Below are 21,186 nucleotides of genomic sequence, written 5' to 3' on the forward strand. Positions count from 1 at the left end.
ACAGAAATTAGCCAGGCATGGTGGCAGTAGCCTCTACCTGTAATCACAGCTACCCGGGAGGCGGAGGTTGCAGTGAGCCAAGATTCTGCTACTGCACTCCCACCCCGTCTTAAGAAAGAAAAAAAGAGTGAGAAGGAAAGCACAAGGAGTGGTTTATTAGGCATAGTAACTCAAAATTATGTCGAAGAGCTGAAAAGATTAGAGATTACGTACAGAAGTAAAATCAAGAACCTGGATTTCTAGATGTTAAGTCTGTCCTACCTCATTTAGTTACTTTCTTTCCTTATAAAATAGATAAAACAAAGCAGGCAAAGTTAACACCTTGTGTTTGTAGAAATCTTTTTTGGTTTTTTGTTTTTTTGAGATGGGCTCTTAGTCTGTCACCCAGGCTGGAATGCAGTTGTACAATCACGGCTCACTGCTGCCTCCACCCCTCAGGCTCAACTGATTATCCTGCTTCATCCTCCCAAGTAGTTGGGACTCCAGGAACACGCCACCATGCCCAGCTAATTTCTTTTTCTTTTTTTTTTTTTTTTTGTAGAGATGAGATCTTACTATGTTGCCCAGACCAATCTCAAACTCCTGGGCTCAAGCAGTCCTCCTGCCTTGGCCTCCCAAGGTGCTGGAATTACAGGAGTGAGCCACCATGCCTGCCCAGACACCTTAAATACATGGATAGACTTGCTAACTTATTTACAAGGTGCCATTATAGACTAATACTTATTTATAGTAAATGCTTTGAAAATTTGAGAAAGGCTAGGCAGCAGTGGCTAACACCTGTAATCACAACAGAACATTTTGGGGGGCTGAGGTGGGAGGATCACTTGAGCCCAGGAGCTCGAGATCAGCCTGACAACATGGCAAGACCCAGTCTCCTTAAAAAAAGGGAAGAAATGGGCCGGGCGCGGTGGCTTACGCCTGTAATCCCAGCACTTTGGGAGGCCGAGGCGGGTGGATCATGAGGTCGGGAGATCGAGACCATCCTGGCTAACGTGGTGAAACCCCGTCTCTACTAAAAATACAAAAAATTAGCTGGATGAGGTGACGGGCGCCTGTAGTCCCAGCTACTCGGAGGCTGAGGCAGGAGAATGGCGTGAACCCAGGAGGCGGAGCTTGCAGTGAGCCGAGATCACGCCACTGCATTCCAGCCTGGGCGACAAAGCGAGACTCCGTCTCAAAAAAAAAGGGAAGAAATGGCCGGGCGTGGTTGCTCACGCCTGTAATCCCAGCACTTTGGGAGGCCGAGGCAGGCGGATCACGAGGCCAGGAGATCGAGACCATCCTGGCTAACATGGTGAAAATGTCAGATGTGACCGAGTCATGATGAGAGTCTAAAACATTTTAGCATACAGTGTTTATTTCTTTTTTATTTTTATTTTTTTTTGAGACGGAGTCTCGCTCTGTCGCCCAGGCTGGAGTGCAGTGGCACGATCTCGGCTCACTACAAACTCCGCCTCCCAGGTTCACGCTATTCTCCTGCCTCAGCCTCCCGAGTAGCTGGGACTACAGGCGCCCGCCACCATGCCCGGCTAATTTTTTGTATTTTTAGTAGAAACGGGGTTTCACTGTGTTAGCCAGGATGGTCTCAATCTCCTGACCTCGTGATCCGCCCGCCTCGGCCTCCCAAAGTGCTGGGATTACAGGCATGAGCCACCGCGCCTGGCCTCACTGTTTCTTTCTTTCTTTCTTTTGAGTTGGAATCTTGTTCTATTGACGAGGCTGGAGTACAGTGATGTGACCATAGCTCACTGCAGCCTTGAACACCTTGGCTCAAGCAATCCTCCTCCCACCTTAGCCTCCTGAGTAGCTGAGACCATAGGCGCATGCCACCATGCCCAACTAATTATTATTATTTGGCGACGAAGTCTTGCTCTATCGACCAGGCTGGAGTGCAGTGGCAGTCTTGGCTCACTGCAACCTCCGCCTCCCGGGTTCAAGCAGTTCTCCTGTCTCAGCCTCCCGAGTAGCTAGGATTACAGGTGTGCTCCACCATACCCAGCTGATGTTTTGTTTTGTTTTGTTTTTGTATTTTTAGTAGAGATGGGGGTTTTACCATGTTGGCCAGGCTGGTATGGAACTCCTGACCTCAAGTGATCCAACCACCTTGGCCTCCCAAAGTGCTGGGATTACAGGCGTGAGCTACTGTGCCCAGCCTATTATTTATTTTATAGACAGAGTGTCTCTATGTTGTCCAAGCTGGTCTGGAATTCCTAATCTCAAACAATTCTCCTGCCTCAGTCTCCCAAAGTGCTGAGGTTACAGGCAGAACCACATGTAAGTGTGTGGACTTTGCTGGTTCAAAGTAGATGTACATTTAAATATTTTCAAACTAGCCTTCAGAAAGGTACTAATTTATCACTATCTGTGTATGAAAATGTCTGTTTCCTGCCGGGCGTGGTGGCTCATGCCTGTAATCCCAGCACTTTGGGAGGCCGAGGCAGGTGGATCACCTAAGGTCAGGAGTTTGAGAACAGCCTGACCAACATGGTGAAACCCCGTCTCTACTAAAAATACAAAAATATTAGTCAGTCTTGGTGGCATATGCCTGTAGTCCCAGCTGCTTGGGAGGCTGAGGCAGGAGAATCACTTGAACCCAGGAGATGGAGGTTGCGGTGAGCCCAGATTGTGCCACTGCACTCCAGAGCCAGGGAGACTCTGTCTCAAAAAAAGAAAAGAAAGAAGAGAGAGGGAAGGAGGGAGGGAGGGAAGGAAGAGAGAGAGGGAGGGTCTGTTTCCCTGTACCCTTACCAATGCTGTATATTATTAGAGTTTCAACTTTTGGTAATCTGATAGGTGAAAAATTACAAATGCGTTATAAGTGGAGTTGCATTTTAAAAACTATGACTGAAATTTGATCAGATTTTTACGTATTTATTGGCTCTTGGTATTTTCTTTCTCTCTTTCTTTCCTTTCTTTTCTTCTTTCCTTCTCTTCTTTTCTTCCTTTTTTTTTTTTTTTTTTTTTGACAGAGTCTTGCTCTGTCGCCCAGGCTGGAGTACAGTGGCGCAGTCTCAGCTCACTGCAACCTCCACCTCCCGGGTTCAAGCAATTCTCCTGCCTCAGCCTCCTGAGGAGCTGGGATTACAGGCATTCGTACCACGCCCAGCTAATTTTGTATTTTTAGTAGAGACGGGATTTCTCCATGTTGGTCAGGCTGGTCCTGAACTCCCGACCTTAGGTGATCTGCCCACCTCGGCCTCCCAAAGTGATGGAATTACAGGTGTGAGCCACTGTGCCCAGTCACTCTTTGTATTTTTTTTTTTTTTTTTTTTTTTTTGAGACGGAGTCTCGCTCTGTCGCCCAGGCTGGAGTGCAGTGGCCGAATCTCAGCTCACTGCAAGCTCCGCCTCCCGGGTTTACGCCATTCTCCTGCCTCAGCCTCCCGAGTAGCTGGGACTACAGGCGCCCGCCACTGCGCCCGGCTAGTTTTTTGTATTTTTTAGTAGAGACGGGGTTTCACCGTGTTAGCCAGGATGGTCTCGATCTCCTGACCTCGTGGTCCGCCTGTCTCAGCCTCCCAAAGTGCTGGGATTACAGGCTTGAGCCACCGCGCCCGGCCCACTCTTTGTATTTTCAATGATGATTCTTGAGATTTCAGTGAGTCTTCAGGTGTCAGTGAATGGAATGGCTGAACATAAAAAGGCTTCAAAACTTGTGATACTGTGAACGTAGGATGTCAGTTCAAAAGAAATGATGCCGTGACTGTAGGGTATCACTGAGATGCCAGTGATAACCTGCCCGTGTCACATGTTGACTCTTTTCTCTCTTAATTATAGGTGATCATGGAGCTCAGCTTGGTCTCCATGGGGCTGGTGGTGATGGAATACATGATGACACAGCAGGTGGAGAGGAAGGAGAAAACAGCCCAGATGCCCAACCCCAAGCCGGTCGGAGGACCCGGCGGGAAGCATGCACCTGCCCCTACTGTAAAGACAGTGAAGGAAGGTGAGTTGACCCAGCAAGTTTCTTACAAATATGAAGAAAAAATAATAGGATTTGGAGGAAAGAGGAAGAAGGTTAATTTTTTCTTTTTTTTTTTGAGACTGAGTCTCACTCTGTCTCCCAGGCTGGAGTGCAGTGGCGCCATCTCGGCTTACTGCAACCTCTGCCTCCCGGGTTCAAGCAATTCCTCCTGCTTTAGCCTCCCAAGTCACTGGGATTACAAGCATGTAATCCACACCTGGCTAATTTTGTATTTTTAGTAGAGATGGGATTTCACCAGGTTGGTCAGTGAACTCCTGACCTCAGGTGATCTGCCCACCTTGGGCTCCCAAAGTGCTGGGATTACAAGCATGACCCACCGTGCCTGGCCTTGGGTTTTTTTTTTTGTTTGTTTTTTGTTTTTTTGGGTTTTTTTTTGAGACAGAGTCTTGCTCTGTGGCCAGGCTGGAGTGCAGTGGTGTGCGATCTCGGTTCACTGCAACCTCTGCCTCCCGGGTTCAAGTGATTCTCCTGCCTCAGCCTCCTGAGTAGCTAGGACTATAGGCATGCACCACCATGTCCAGCTAATTTTTGTGTTTTTAGTAGAAATGGGGTTTCACCACGTTGGCCAGGGTGGTCTCAATCTCTTGACCTTGTGATCCACCCTCCTTGGCCTCCCAAAGTGCTGAGATTACAGGTGTGAGCCACTGTGCCCAGCTTAACTTTTAAATTTTTTTTTTTTTTTTTTTTTTTGAGACGGAGTCTGGCTCTGTCGCCCAGGCTGGAGTGCAGTGGCCGGATCTCAGCTCACTGCAAGCTCCGCCTCCCGGGTTTACGCCATTCTCCTGCCTCAGCCTCCCGAGTAGCTGGGACTACAGGCGCCCGCCACCTCGCCCGGCTAGTTTTTTGTATTTTTAGTAGAGACGGGGTTTCACCGTGTTAGCCAGGATGGTCTCGATCTCCTGACCTCGTGATCCGCCCGTCTCGGCCTCCCAAAGTGCTGGGATTACAGGCTTGAGCCACCGCGCCCGGCCTACTTTTAAATTTTTTATAGAGATGGGATTTCCCTATATTGCCCAGGCTGGTCTCAAACTCCTGGGCTTAAGCAGTCTTCCTGCCTTAGCCCCACAAATTGTTGGAATTACAGGCGTTAGCCACTGCACCCAGCCTAGAAGCCTTTTTTAAAATTTAATTTAATTTAATTTTTTTTGAGACTGAGTCTCGCTCTGTCGCCCAGGCTGGAATGCAGTGGCGCAGTCTCGGCTCACTGCAAGCTCCGCCTCCCAGGTTCACGCCATTCTCCTGCCTCAGCCTCCCGAGTAGCAGGGACTACATGTGCCCGCCACCACGCCTGGCTAATTTTTTTTGTATTTTTAGTAGAGACAGGGTTTCACCGTGTTAGCCAGGATGGTTTCAATCTCCTGACCCTGTTATCCGCCTGCCTCCACCTCCCAAAGTGCTGGGATTACAGGCGTGAGCCACCGCGCCCAGCCCCTAGAAGGCTTTTTTTTTTTTTTTTTTTTTTTGAGACGGAGTCTCGCTCTGCCGTTCAGGCTGGAGTGCAGTGGCCGGATCTCAGCTCACTGCAAGCTCCGCCTCCCGGGTTTACGCCATTCTCCTGCCTCAGCCTCCCGAGTAGCTGGGACTACAGGCGCCCGCCACCACGCCTGGCTAGTTTTTTGTATTTTTTAGTAGAGATGGGGTTTCACCGTGTTAGTCAGGATGGTCTCAATCTCCTGACCTCGTGATCCGCCCATCTCGGCCTCCCAAAGTGCTGGGATTACAGGCTTGAGCCACCGCGCCCGGCCAGAAGGCTTTTTAAAAGGAAGCCTTGGTCCATCGCAGTGGCTCACGCCTGTAATCCCAGCACTTTGGGAGGTGGAGGCAGGCGGATCCATCACCTGAGGTTAGGGATTCGAGACCAGCCTGGCCAACATGGCGAAACCTCATCTGTACTAAAAATACAGAATTCAACTGGACATGGTGGCGTGCACCTGTTGGTGCACTGGACATAGTGGCGTGCATCCTAGCTACTCGGGAGGCTGAGGCAGGAGAATCATTTGAACCTAGGAGGTGTGAGCCGTGATCATGCCGTTGTACTCCAGCCTAGACGACAGAGTGAGACTCTGTCTCAAAAAAACAAAACAAAAAAGAAGGCTTTTTCAAAAAATAAAAGTTTGGGTTAGTTTGGTGTAGGTTGGGTGACTGTTGTTGATACTTTGTGGTTCTTTAGTTTCTGTCTCTAGAATGAATGATAAATAGTTCTATCTTCACTTTCAGGGGCTCGGGGGATCCTGGCAAAAAGAAACAACATATTTGCCACATCCAAGGCTGTGGGAAAGTGTATGGCAAGACTTCACACCTGCGGGCACACTTGCGCTGGCATACAGGCGAGAGGCCATTTATGTGTACCTGGTCATACTGTGGGAAACGCTTCACACGTTCAGATGAGCTACAGAGGCACAAACGTACACACACAGGTGAGCAAGAGCCTATGGGAGAAAAATAGAGTAATAGCCTAGAATGAAAAACACAAAATATACCTACAAAATAACTAAAATTTCTGAACAACTTAATTTGAAACTAAATATATGGGTCACAAATGGAATTGGAGTTAATCTGGAAACCTTTTAAGAAGGAAGGAGGAGCTGCGCACAGTGGCTCACACCTGTAATCCCAGCACTTTGGGAGCCCAAGGTGGGCGGATCATGAGGTCAGGAGATCAAGACCATCCTGGCTAACACGGTGAAACCCCGTCTCTAAAAATACAAAAAAATTAGCCGGGCATGGTGGCAGGCTCCTGTAGTCCCAGCTACTCAGGAGGCTGAGGCAGGAGAATGGCAGGAACCTGGGAGGCAGAGCTTGCAGTGAGCCAAGATTGTGCCACTGCACTCCAGCCTGGGCGACAGAGTGAGACTCCGTCTCAAAAAAAAAAAAAAAAAAAAAAGGAAGGAGTTGGGTGCGGTGGCTCACGCCTGTAATCCCAGCACTTTGGGAGGCCGAGGTGGTTGGATTTCTTGAGGTCAGGAGTTTGAGACCAGCCTGACCAATATGGGGAAACCTTGTCTCTACTAAAATTACAAAACAGTCAAGCGTGCTGGCGCACACCCGTAATCGCAGCTACTCGGGAGGCTGAGGGAGGAGAATTGCTTAAACCCAGGAGGTGGAGGTTACAGTGAGCTGAGATTGTGCCACTGCACTCCAGCTTAGGCGACAGAGCAAGACTGTCTCAAAAAAAAAAGAAGGAAGGAACTAGATTTTGAGTGGGATGTTTTGAAGGCAAAGCGTTGAAACCATTACTCTTAGTCTCTGCCCTGCCTTACTTTTCTGCTAAGTTCTACCCTCCTTACTGAGTACTCCCCAACCTTTATCTACTTTTCTTCCCCACGCCCCCACCAAAGGAAAAGATACTTGAAGATTTTTCTTGTTTTTAATCATCCTCTCATACTGGTCTTACTCAGCTTAGTAGAGTAATTACTGAACTGGGTAAGATAACCTCACTTCCTAACATGTCAGCTTCTTATCTTTCCTTCCTTTACCTAGGTGAGAAGAAATTTGCCTGCCCTGAGTGTCCTAAGCGCTTCATGAGGAGTGACCACCTGTCAAAACATATCAAGACCCACCAGAATAAGAAGGGAGGCCCAGGTGTAGCTCTGAGTGTGGGCACTTTGCCCCTGGACAGTGGGGCAGGTTCAGAAGGCAGCGGCACTGCCACTCCTTCAGCCCTTATTACCACCAATATGGTAGCCATGGAGGCCATCTGTCCAGAGGGCATTGCCCGTCTTGCCAACAGTGGCATCAACGTCATGCAGGTGGCGGATCTGCAGTCCATTAATATCAGTGGCAATGGCTTCTGAGATCAGGCACCCGGGGCCAGAGACATATGGGCCATACCCATCAACCCCGGGATGCAAGGTAGCATGGGTCCAAGAGACGTGTGGGAAGAGAGAGCCATGAAGCATTAAAATGCATGGTGGTGAGAAGAATCAGGAGAGGGATACAAGAGAAGAGATGGGGTCCTGGCACCCATCTGTATCATCAGTGCCTCTTAGAAGGTGGGAAACATTAGTGAAAATTCTGTTGGTGCCACCCTTTGATGAGCATTTGTTTGACCCCAGTTTCTTCTTACACTTCTTACCCCAGCCTACCCTTCCTGCATTTCTCTTCTCAGCTCTTCCATGATGGATTCCCCCCCCCCTTTCCTAAAGCCATCATGCCTTGATAAATATATATGATCATTGAAATACTTTTTAACAAGAAACAGATTCTATATTATTTTATATATATATATATATATAAAGATATATAGAGATGCATTCACAGGGGTTGGCTGGGAGGAGGAAGAAGACCATTCTGTGACCAAAATACCTTGGTCATTTTTTTTTATATTGCCTTATTTCCCTATGGCTGAGCCTTGTTGTGACACATCAAGCTTTTCTATAGATGTTGTCTTGGCTTCCCACCAGATTAAGCATTCATACGCTCTGCTTTTAGTTCATATATACATACATAATGTTTTTCCTTTCTTAATTTTGTCTTTTTATTTGGGATCAGCTTCTTGCACTCCTTTCCTAACTCAACTGTTGCCGTCTCACCTTCTCTCATGTTTTGTTTTTGTTACTGCCTGGATGAGGCACTTCTGTCAATTTTTTCAAGACCTTAGTTCCAGCAGCAGAATGGAAAAATCTTTGAAGCCCAGGCTGATGCTTGAAGTAGCTGTGGAGGGAGTGTTCAAAATACTGCTGACGCAGGCACCTTCTTGGCGCTGGAGAGTCAAAGTCATCTCCCTTCATTAGCTGCTCTAAGCATCGAAAATTAGAAGTCTTTGGGTGGAATTGTACAAGAGTCCCTTTGAAGATTATAATCTTGACTCAGTTTGTATAAACTGTCAAATTTTCAAATAATAGGTAGGGGGCTTTCACTAGGAAAATCATGTGCTCAGAGAGGAGATGACTTGTAGTCAGGTTCAGAAGTTAGAGTATTTGGACTTTGGTACCACTGTCTTCCAGGGTAGCTCTAAGTTTTGATGTGTGGGCTTCTGAGTTTACATTCTGAAAGTAAATATACTTTTGAACATCCCCACTAGGTTCTTTTCCATTGTCAATAAGGAGCATCAGCCAATGAATCTGTTTCAGGTTTCCATTCTGCAGAACTCCTCCAGAACATGTACTAGTGGCAAGACAGTGGTTCTTAGGATCTTTTCCCTTAACTTTTCCTTGAATGTTCTTGGGTGGTTCCTAAGGGAAAAGGAAGCACATGATCATGGGAATGCTAGCCCAGAACAAAAAGAAATCTTGTCTTACCACAGTGGTTTATAGGAGAGATTGGGAGAAATCCTGTTTTCTCTGTGACCTGATTTCAGAAGAGACTGATCCAAAAATTATAACGGCAGGGAACCTAGTGCATTTGGCACTGAGATGTAAATGCAACCAGAATTGTCCTCAAGGCCCAGCCATAAAAGCATTGCCTCTCTCGACCTTCTGGTATCTTGTTAGAGAGCTTTTCACTGTGAGGAAGTGTGGAAAAATGGCTGTGTGTGTGTGTGTGTGTGTGTAATCTGTTAGGTTGGGGATAGGTTTTCTGCTAGCCAATATTAAAAGAGACCTGCAATAAAAAATTACCCTGATCTGATAGAAAGCAAGTGTTTTTGTATGTGTGGTGAATGTGTGTTCATGCCTGTATGTGTCTACACACAGATGACAAATTATATTTGAAATTGTTGGAAAATAAATTCAGATCAAAATATCTTTCAGGCCCCTTACCTAGAAATCTATCTTAAAACCTGGGTATGTTCCTAAGGTCATTTCTTTGCTTATGCTAAATTAATTACAATTATGAATGGAGGATATTCTACTGTACTTTTTTAAAAAGAAACTATTTTTGTGTTTGAAAGTGAAACCAACATGCAGATCTATAGCAGAGTCCTTATTCTTTTCATAAATCTTTTTACTTTGGCTACAAATAGATGATGGTATGATTCTATTATATATTTTATATAAAATCCATCCAAATTAAGTTTTGGGTAAGTGTGTTGTTTAACCTGAAATATAATAACTTAATACTCTAAACAATAGTTCATTCCATTTGGTCCTTTCTCCACAGATGTAATTCTGTTTTCAACTCAGGAACTATGACAAGAAACTTTCCCCAGATCAAATTCTATTAATGCTGAGATACAAGTCATCCATGCACAGCCACTATCATACCCTTTATTCTCACTGAAAGGCAGAACTCGGAACCTGTTATTTTATGTCTGTAATCATGTACTTTGGCATCTTTTGGAGGAAAGGGGCAGGATAACTCACTGAAGTGCACAGTATTTTGCTAGTGCATTTCAAGGAATGGAATCTTCTCCAGTATGAAATTACTAGATATAAACTAGTGTAATGATAGTGAGGATATAAGCTTTTAGAAGGTAATTTGATGGTATTTCTCTCTTGAATGGAAAGCTGCTGGTTTACCCTCAACCCTCTTCATTAGCATTACCATGAGTGAATTTATATCTAATTATTTCCACTTGCCCTGTTCTCTTCTCACCAAGGAAGCTCCAGATCCAGTATCTTGTTTGGCCTCAAAACAGAAGCAGCTTCTTTTGTCTCCCAGCAGTAGTGAGCCACTCAGTCTTTTCCACAGGAAGTTAGGAGCCTACATTCCTTGAGTCAGGAGCTCATTACAGAAAAACCCCGTTTCCCTGAACTTTTTGGCTAACAAAAATTAATGTAACTGACATGCATATTGATTCTGAAATTTTTTCGTAAGTTTTTTTTCATTTTTTTGAATGAGTTTTTTAAATTAATTTTTTAGATGACCAATCTTGCAGGGCAGGGGATGCCCAGAAGAGTGGTGAGATAGTACAACACTTATTCCCTCATCCTTTCAGGTTTTCAGGTTGCCCATTTATATTCATTTGCATATCATTTGACTGTCTCACTTTTTACCCAGAACAGTAACAACCCACACCATCTTCCTTCAGGAACTTCCCAACTGGCACTCTGTGGGTGCTACACAGAATGCAATTTAATGGATATTTCTCAGCCTGGTTCAGAATAAATTGAACCTTTGATTCCAGAAAGTATATATTGAAGTGTGGGATAGATTATGATTAGGGGAGGTTTGGAGACAAAAGCTGTAAATTACTATGGCTGATTTATTTCTACTATATACATATATATTTTTTGCTTTTGTGTATCCTTTATAGGAAACTAAGCATTGTATTTTTTTTTAACAAATCTAAAAAAGCACTATGAACTGCAGGTGTTTGACTTTCAAAGTATATTTTGTATTGTTGATATCTTCACGTTTTGTGAATACTGGAAGCTGCAGATCTTTGCTAGGACGCAATAAATTTATATACTTTTTGAGGGGTTCTTCTGGGGGTGCTAATCAGGCCCCTATTATGCTTAGGGGGAGCCCTGGTGCTACTTGCTTGAAGTTTTCAGTTGTAAGTACCCTGATGCCTTTTGGACCTTGGGATCAGATCAAGAATTTCGGAGATCAGGTACCAAGGAAATAGGGACAGTCTAGCTGCCTCAAATGGGGGGCCCTTTGCATAGCTCTCCTTCCCCCTCACTGAAGCTGGGTAGCCTCTTGGGGTTGAGAGGGAAAATGTGAAATCTTGGAATTTATCTCCCTTAGAAGAGAGCCAGTAACTTACGTACAAGGATGAAAGGTCACAGCAGTAGCTTTGGGGAAAGGGAGGAAGATATGGCACTTCTCCAACCCCGGAAAACATTGCTTTTGAAAACTGCTGATAAAATATGAGCCGGTTATTACTTCTGTTTGGGAGACTGTGCTCTCTGTGGTGCCTCTCTTGGCTCTACTCCATAGATACCAGACCTCTTCTAGGAGGATGAGCAGACCAGCTTTGAGGTTGACCTGTTTCTCTTTGTCTGCCTTCCCAAAACACCAGCCCCCAGGAAGACATTAAGCAGTCTTAAGCTTAAATTCCTACTCCCTCTTCCAAATTTGGCTCACTTGCCTTAGATCCAAGGCAGGGAAAGGAAAAGAAGGGGGATCCCTGGCTTTATTACTCCCCTAAGTCTTCACTCTGACTTCCCCAAACCCAGAAAGATTTTCTCCACAGTGTTCATTTGAAAAGGGGAGTATTTTGTCCCATTTTCCCCTTCCTCATTATCAAACAGCCCCAGTCTTCCTTGTTTCTGCTAAGAGAGTAGAGGTATGATGATCTGCCCCTCAACTGCCTTAAGTCCTAGCTAAATTATCAGGGAAAAAAAAAAAAAAAACCTAACAAATGGGATTAGACTAGGGCTGCAAGTAGTGAGGAGTTTGTTGATACCTCTACTGGGATGTGTGCTTTCCCATATCTTGCCTTCAGGAATTACACTGTGCCTTTTCCCCAGGGATATGGGCTCTGTCTACTCAGTGCTCCAGTTTCCCGGTAACTGCTCTTGACCATTGTGGACAAAGGCAGGTCTTCATATTTCTGATCATCCCTTACTCCCAGTGAAATCCCATAGCCCTTACCTAGAGTCTAGGGCACAAAGACTTTGGGGAAGATACGCTGAGATTGACCTGAGGAGACATCTACACACACCAGTGGCAGCTGCCCCAGGGCCTGCTTCCTCTTCCTAAGTCTGTCATCCTCTGGAAGGGAGGGGTGGTGCTCCAGTCTCTGGTGCCTAAAAACCCAAGTTTATTTCTCAACACTGGCAATAACCAGTCCACACCACTGTTGCCTTTTAAAACCTCTTAATAATCTCATGCTGTGTTTGTTGTTGATTCCAATCCAATTATCACCAGGGCTGTGTGGGTAAATGCTTTTAAATGCTCTCTCATCTTGCTCTTCCCCCTCACCCCCTACTCTTAGGTGTGTATGATGCTAATCTTGTCCCTAAGTAAGTTTCTTCCTGCTCCTTTTGTATCTTTCTTGTTTTTCCTCCTACCTTTTGTCTCTTGGTGTTTTGGGACTTTTTTTTTTTTTTTTTTTTTTTTGGCCTTTTGTACAAAGGTTAGTTTCAATGTAGTCTGTAGCCTCCTTTGTAAACCAATTAAAAAGTTTTTTAATAAAAAGCCATGTCTCTGGTGTATTGAGGAGGGTTGGGAATGGGGAGAGTGTACGTTTATAACTTCATACTCTGAACCTAACAAAGGTTTACAGCTATACTGTGTTGTGCTCCATACATGTTAATCAGTGCAGTTGCCCTACACTTAACTCCTGGGTAAATGTTTTCATGATCAGATCAATGTGCCACAACTGCATGGAAATGTGGAGGACCAAGACAAACAGGCAGCACTAACTTTATTTTTTTTCCCATATGCTTTTTTATTTTGGAATAATTTTAGATTTACAGAAAAGTTGCAAAGCTAGAACACAGTTTCCGTATAATCCTTACCCTGTTTCTCTCATTGTTAACATATTACCGTGGTACATTGTCAAAATTAAGAAACAAACTGACATTGGGGCTGGCGCTGTGGCTCACGCCTGTAATCCCTGCACTTTGGGAGGCCAAGGTGGGCAGATCACAAGCTCCAGAGATGGAGACCATCCTGGCTAACATGGTGAAACCCCGTCTCTACTAAAAATACAAAAAATTAGCCGGGCGTGGTGGCGGGCGCCTGTAGTTGCAGCTACTCGGGAGGCAGAGGCAGGAGAATGGCGTGAACCCAGGAGGCGGAGCTTGCAGTGAGCTGAGATCACGCCACTGCACTCCAGCCTGGGCGACAGAGCGAGACTCCGTCTCAAAAAAAAAAGAAACTGACATTGGTACATTACATTAGCTAAACTCCAGACTATGGGTTTCATTAGTTTTTCCATTGATGTGTTCTTTCTGTTCCAGGCTCCATCCCAGGGTACCACATAGCATTTACTCGTCATGTCTCCCCAGTCGGCTCAGAGTTTCTCAGTCTTTCCCTTTTTTTCATGACCTTGACAGTCTTCGGGAGTATTGGCCAGATATCCTGTAGAATATCCCCCCATCTGGGTTTGTCTGGTGTTTTCCCCATTGTTAACACTTACGACCTTACCTCCTAGAGGGTGATATCTACATCTATTATCTGGATTGTTTTTCCTCCTAGCTTCCCAAGCTTATGGTGGAATTCTGTAAGAAAGGAAGGTTTGTCTCTTCTCCCTCGTTTAGTCAATTTATATTAGTATGTGTTAATGTGTATTTATTTTATACATAGATTATAATCCAATACTATTTTGTTGCTCAAATTTTCCCAGCTACAGCCATTGTTACCTTTTGTCAGCCTATAAGCATGTTCTGGCCGGGCGCGGTGGCTCACCCCTGTGATCCCAGCACTTTGGGAGGCTGAGCTGGGTGGATTACCTGATATCAGGAGTTTGAGACTAGGCTGGCCAACATGGCGAAACACTGTCTCTATTAAAAATACAAAAACGTAGCAGGGCGTGGGAGCTGGCACCTGTAATCACAGCTACTTGGAGGCTGAGGGAGGAGAATTGCTTGAACCGGGAGATCGAGGTTGCAGTGAGCCAAGATCGCGCCATTACATATTGCCTGGGCAACAGAGCTGTCTCCAAAAAAAAAAAAAAAAAAAAAAGCATGTTCAAGTATTCCCCCTTCCCCCATTTTGAAAAACCTCAGCTTCCTCTTCAAGCTACTGATTAGTTTTTTCCATTTCCAAAGTTAGTGAAAGTAGTTTACACTCATTTTTCTCTTCCTTTATTCAATCCTCAGGCTACTTTGTGGGTTTGCTTTTGTTTTTTTGTTTTTGTTTTTTGGGATGGAGTCTTGCTCTGTCACTCAGGCTGGAGTGCAGTGGCACGATCTCAGCTCACTGCAACCTCCACCTCCCGGGTTCAAGCAATTCTTCTGTTTCCGCCTTCCGAGTAGCTGGAATTACAGGCACACACCACCATGCCTGGCTAATTTTTGTATTTTTTTTTTTTTTTTTTTTTTTTTGAGACGGAGTCTCGCTCTGTCGCCCAGGCTGGAGTGCAGTGGCCGGATCTCAGCTCACTGCAAGCTCCGCCTCCCGGGTTCACGCCATTCTCCTGCCTCAGCCTCCCGAGTAGCTGGGACTACAGGCGCCTGCCACCTCGCTCGGCTAGTTTTTTGTATTTTTAGTAGAGACGGGGTTTCACCGTGTTAGCCAGGATGGTCTCGATCTCCTGACCTCGTGATCCGCCCGTCTCGGCCTCCCAAAGTGCTGGGATTACAGGCGTGAGCCACGCGCCCGGCCAATTTTTGTATTTTTAATAGAAATGGGGTTTCACAATGTTGGCCAGGCTGGTCTTGAACTCCTGACCTCAGGTGTTCCTGCCTGCCTCGGCCTCCCAAAGTGCAGGGATTACAGGCGTTAGCCACTGTGCCTGGCCTGTTTTTTGTTTGTTTGTTTGTTTGTTTGTTTGTTTTTTCCGAGACAAGGTCTAGTTCTATCACCCAGGCTGGAGTGCAGTGGCATCACTCATCTTGCCTCACTGCAACCTCCATCCCCTAAGCTCAAGCTATCCTCCCACCTCAGCCTCCCAAGTAGTTGGGACTACAGGTGCGCACCATCACACCCGACTAATTTTTTTCTCTTTTTTTTTGAGATGGAACCTCACTCTGTCGCCCAGGCTGGAGTGCAGTGGCGGGATCTCGGCTCACTGCAAGCTCCGCCTCCCGGGTTCATGCCATTCTCCTGCCTCAGCCACCCGAGTAGCTGGGACTACAGGTGCCCACCACCATGCCCGGCTAATTTTTTGTATTTTTAGTAGAGACGGGGTTTCACCATGTTAGCCAGGATGGTCTCGATCTCCTGACCTCATGATCCGCCCGCCTCGGCTTGCCAAAGTGCTGGGATTACAGGCGTGAGCCACCGTGCCCGGCCTACACCCGACTAATTTTTGTATTTTTTGTAGAGACAGAGTTTCGCCATGTTGCCCAGGCTGGTCTGGAACTCATGAGCTCAAGTGATTCACATCTGCCTCGGCCTTCCAAAGTGCTAGGATTACAGGCATGAACCACTGTACCTGGGCCAGGCTACTTTGTTCAGCATCCATCATTTACCAGAAAATTTCCCAATAGCGTCAACCATCTGGATGCCAGCTCTGGTGATCTTTCAGTCATTAACCTCTTAGACCTCACTGCTTCAATGTGCTACTTTTGACTACTATATCTTGGAGCTTTCTTCCCATAGAATGTGACACTGATACACTCTTGGTTCTCCTTCAACATTTCTTTTTCTTTTTTTTTTTTTTTTTTTGAGCCAGAGTCTCACTCTGTCACCCAGGCTGGAGTGCAGTGGCATGATCTTGGCTCACTGCAACCTCTGTCTCCTGGGTTCAAGCAATTCTCCTGCCCCAGCCTCCTGAGTAGCTGGGATTACAGGCACCCGCCGCCATGCCCAGCTAATTTTTGTATTTTTAGTAGAGACAAGGTTTCATCGTGTTGGCCAGGCTGGTCTCGAACTCCTGACCTCAGGTGATCTGCCTGCCTCAGCATCCCAAAGTGCTGGGATTACAGGTGTGAGCTGCCGTGCGCGGCACATTTCTGTATTTTTTAGTCTCCTTCATAGCCACTTCTTCCTGTGTCTCTTTAGTATTTGTGTTCCCTGTCTTGTGTCCTTTCCTTTCTCTACCTTTTTCCCCCTTAAACAAGTCCCATCCACTCTAACATTAGATTATGTCCACGTTGATGACTCCCAAATCATAAGCCCTAACTTTTCTCTTGACCTGGAAGTCTGCTTGCTAGACATTTTCATCTGGATGTCCTCCAGATAAATTCAACATGGTAGAAGGGGAAATAATTCTTTGTCTTTCACCGCTCTTTGATCACTCACACTTGAAACCTCAGAATCATCTTTTAGTTCTCCCTTTCACCTACTAATATTCATTTGATTACCAATCCTGTCAACATTACCTATACAATATATATCAAATTTTTCCTCTTTTTTTTTTTGAGATGGAGTCTCGCTCTGTCTCCAGGCTGGAGTGCAGTGGCGTGATCTTGGCTCACTGCAACCTCTGCCTCCTGGATTCAAGCGATTGTCCTGCCTCAGCCTCCTGAGTGGCTGGGATTACAGGCACGCGCCACCACGCCCGGTTAATTTTTGTATTTTTAGTAGAGACGGGGTTTCAGCATGTTGGCCAGGATGGGCTTGATCTCTTGACCTCGAGATCTGCCCATCTTGACCTCCCAAAGTGCTGGGATTACAGGCGTGAGCCACCGCACCGGCCTCCTCTTTTATTTTCATTTCCACTGTCTCAGTACTCACTTTGTTTACTGCTTAGGTCTTGCAACTGATCTCTCCAAACCCCAGTAGTCATCCATCTTCCAATTGCCACCAGGCCCCTGCCTAAAATATTTTGCTTTTTGGGAAAGTCTAAGCTCCCTGATACAGAATTGAAAACCTTTCCAATTTGGTCCATCTCTCTCTGAGGTGATTTTCTGTCTCATATCTCATATTGCTTCCTCCTCACTCCTTCCACCTCTAACACACAAGGCTTTGTGTTTACTTCTCTGTGCTTTTACTCTTGCCATTCCCTTTGCTTAGAACAACTGTTCTCTTACCATTGTGTTTACCTTTGGGACTATTTAAATATCCCCTTCTCTGTGAAACTCTCTGGGCACCTTTCTTCTATGCCCTAGGCAGAATTAGCTTACTTGATCTATTTGTATAGCTCTTTGCTCATGCCCCTAGTAGGAAACACAGTTTTCTGGTTGCTTGTCCATATATCTGCCTGCATTTCTACACTATGAGTTCCCAGAGGGCAGTAATCACATCTCTATCTTTGTAGGCCCAGCACTTAATGAAATACGTTTTTTTTTGGCCTGGTGGAGTGGCTCACGCCTGTAATCCCAGCACTTTGGAAGGCCTAGGCGGTGGATGACCTGAGATCAGGAGTTTGAAACCAGCCTGGCCAACATGGTGAAACCCCATCTCTACTAAAAATACAAAAAATTAGCCAGACGTGGTGGAAGGCATCTGTAATCCTAGCTACTTGGGAGGCTGAGGCAGGAGAATTGCTTGAACCCAGGAGGCAGAGGTTGCAGTAAGCGGAGATTGCACCAATTTACTCCAGCCTGAGTGACAGAGTGAGACTCCGTCTCAAAAAAAAGGAAATGCTTTTTTTTTTTTTCTTTAATAATATAGATGGGGGGGCCGGGCACGGTGGCTCAAGCCTGTAATCCCAGCACTTTGGGAGGCCGAGACGGGCGGATCACGAGGTCAGGAGATCGAGACCATCCTGGCGAACATGGAGAAACCCCGTCTCTACTAAAAAATACAAAAAACTAGCCGGGCGAGGTGGCGGGTGCCTGTAGTCCCAGCTACTCGGGAGGCTGAGGCAGGAGAATGGCGTGAACCCGGGAGGCAGAGCTTGCAGTGAGCTGAGATACGGCCACTGCACTCCAGCTCGGGAGACACAGCGAGACTCCGTCTCAAAAAAAAAAAAATAAATAAATAAATAAAAAATAATATAGATGGGGGTCTCACCATGTTGCCCAGGCTAGTTTCAAACTTCTGGCCTCCCAAAGTACTGGGATTACAGACATGAACCACAGCGCCCAGCCTCTATCACCATCTTAACTCTAAAACCTAACAACCCAGAGCAGGTATAGTTCCCATAAACCTGACTGGAATGTTTCTGTCTTGGAAAGAATTAGTTATCCAAAGCTTTGGGTGAGGAGACTGCCTTTCTGCCTGATCCTTACCCTGCTCCCACTCTGGAGGAGATAGTCTCCTGAGACATTCCAGACACAGGAAGCTATTTCACCTTCAAATCTCCCCTCACCCCCCACCACACGCACCACCCCAGACTTATCTGATCTGGGAGCCAGTGAAGAAAAGTAGCTGGAAGCACAACATTCCACCTCACTGGCAAGGTCCTGCAGACTCCTGGAAGGGCCCAAGGAAGGATGGGCGGCTATCTGTATCCCTGGTCATTCCTCCCGCTGCTGTTACACGACTACTGGAACTTTTACTATCTCTTCCTTTGATGCAGGTTCCCCAGAAGAAAGACCCCAGAATCAAAAAGTCAGTACTCAAGCTGGGCACAGTGGCTCCTGCCTGTAATCCCAGCACTTTGGGAGGCCCAGGCGGGTGGATTACCTGAGGTCAGGAGTTTGAGACCAGCCTGGCCAACATGGTAAAACCCCGTCCCTACTAAAAATACAAAAATTAGCCGGGCGTGGTGGTGGGCGCCTGTAGTCCCAGCACTCAGGAGGCTGAGGCAGGAGAATCGCTTGAACCCGGGAGGCAGAGGTTGCAGTAAGCCGAGATCGCGCCACTGCACTCCAGCCTGGGTGACAGAGTGAGGCTTCGTCTCAAAAAAAGAAAAGTCAGTACTCGGGACTATCATCCTTGGTCTAAGCCCCATCATTCCAAGAAAGGGTTTCCAGGCAGCCACTAGGGCGACAGAAAGCTAGGGAAACAGAGAACAAGTCCCCTCTGACTCTAATTCTCAATGAGCCAGTGGCTCACAGGGGTGGAAGTGATTACCTATTTCTGTTGTTTATTACTCTGGGAAAGAGTCTGGTGGAGTTGGACTCCTCTGCCTCTATTGCAGAACAAGCCATAGCCCTCTCCCACCTCCATGCTGAAATTCTTCACATCCTGTGCCCGCCCTTTACATTTTATAGTTCCTGCAGCTTAGTAAATGTAGGAGGTGTACTATATGTATTAGTCACCAGAGGAGGTACTTTGGCCCTCTCACCGCAGCAGGGAATTTCTCCTCTGCTGACCTCTGGTGGTGATAGTTTGAACTGTATTCTCCCTTTTTAGTTGGTAGCATGTTGGCAGGTAATGATGCATATTTTCTCAATTTAAATTCAAATGTCCAAGTATAGTACTAAGTCATTATTTTTTTTTTCATTGTTGAATTTTGTACGTCTTTCAGGCAGTATGGTGTAATACAAAGAATACAGCCGGCCTGGTGGGGTGGCTCACGCCTGCAATCCCAGCACTTTGGGAGGCCAAGGCGGAGGGATCACGAGGTTGAGATCGACCCCATAGGCCGGGAGCGGTGGCTCACGCCTGTAATCCCAGAACTTTGGGAGCCGAGGCGGGTGGATCACGAGGTCAGGAGATTGAGATCATCCTGGCTAACAGGGAGAAACCCCGTCTCTACTAAAAATACAAAAAATTAGCCCGGTGTGGTGGTGGGCACCTGTAGTCACAGCTACTCGGGAGGCTGAGGCAGGAGAATGGCGTGAACCTGGGAGGTGGAGCTTACAGTAAGCCGAGATCGCGCCACTGCACTCCAGCCTGGGCGACAGAACGAGACTCCGTCTAAAAAAAAAAAAAAAAAAAAAAAGATCAACCCCATCCTGGCCAACATGGTGACATGGTGAAACCCCGTCTCTGCTAAAAGTACAAAAATAATAATTTTTAAAAAAGAATAGGCCGGGCGCGGTGGCTCAAGCCTGTAATCCCCGCACTTTGGGAGGCCGAGACGGGTGGATCACGAGGTCAGGAGATCGATACCATCCTGGCTAATGCGGTGAAACCCCGTCTCTACTAAAAAAATACAAAAAAACTAGCCGGGCGAGGTGGCGGGCGCCTGTAGTCCCAGCTACTCAGGAGACTGAGGCAGGAGAATGGCATGAACCTGGGAGGCGGAGCTTGCAGTGAGCCGAGATCCCGCCACTGCACCCCAGCCTGGGTGACAGAGCAAGACTCCGTCTCAAAAAAAAAAAAAAAAAAAATAGAACCTGGACTTTGGAGTCAGACCTGCCTAAGTTCAAATTCCAGCTTTGCTATTTCCTAGCTGAATGACTTTGGGCGACTTACCTAAGCTCAATTTTCTTACCTATAAAGTGGAAATAATAAAAATAATAGGCCAGGCACAGTGGCTCACACCTGTAATCCCAGCACTTTGGGAGGCTGAAGCGGGCAGATCACGAGGTCACGAGATTGAGACTATCCTGGCCAACATGGTGAAACCCTGTCTCTACTAAAAATACAAACATTAGCTGGGCATGGTGGCGTGTGCCTGTAGTCCCAGCTACTGGGGAGGCCCAGGCAGGAGAATCGCTTGAACCAGGGAGTGGGAGGTTTCAGTGAGCCAAGATGGCACCACTGCACTCCTGCCTGGTGACAGAGCAAGACTCAGTCTCAAAAAATAAATAAAATAATAATAATAATAATAAATATTTCAGGGGAGAATTAGATGAGACGATTGTAAAATGCATAGCTCTAGCTGTGACCCAGAATATAGTAGGTGCTTGATAAGAACTTTGTCACCTCCTTAATAATGGTTATTTGTTCAGCCTGTGAACCAATGTGATTTTTTTTTTAAGTGAAATCCACACAGCAAAATTTACCATTGTTACTGTTTTCAATGTGTTTTTTTTTTAATTC

At 46.3% G+C, this 21,186-nt stretch overlaps 1 protein-coding gene across 4 annotated transcripts in view; it reads left to right on the forward strand.

Annotated features, from left to right (window-relative positions):
• Positions 1 to 12,951, forward strand: part of SP1 (Sp1 transcription factor) — a 36,248-nt gene extending 23,297 nt beyond the window's left edge. For all 4 annotated transcript variants that reach the window (XM_025402266.1, XM_025402263.1, XM_025402265.1 and 1 more), the window contains exons 4-6: positions 3,777 to 3,945; positions 6,202 to 6,401; positions 7,465 to 12,951. In XM_025402266.1, coding sequence (XP_025258051.1) covers positions 3,777 to 3,945; positions 6,202 to 6,401; positions 7,465 to 7,778 — 683 coding nt within the window. In that variant the 3' untranslated portion in view covers positions 7,779 to 12,951. The remainder of the gene's footprint in view (positions 1 to 3,776; positions 3,946 to 6,201; positions 6,402 to 7,464) is intronic.
• The last annotated feature ends 8,235 nt before the right edge of the window (positions 12,952 to 21,186 follow it).

The sequence above is a fragment of the Theropithecus gelada genome, chromosome 11 (genome assembly GCF_003255815.1).
Source record: "Theropithecus gelada isolate Dixy chromosome 11, Tgel_1.0, whole genome shotgun sequence".
Classification (NCBI taxonomy): Eukaryota; Metazoa; Chordata; class Mammalia; order Primates; family Cercopithecidae; genus Theropithecus; species Theropithecus gelada.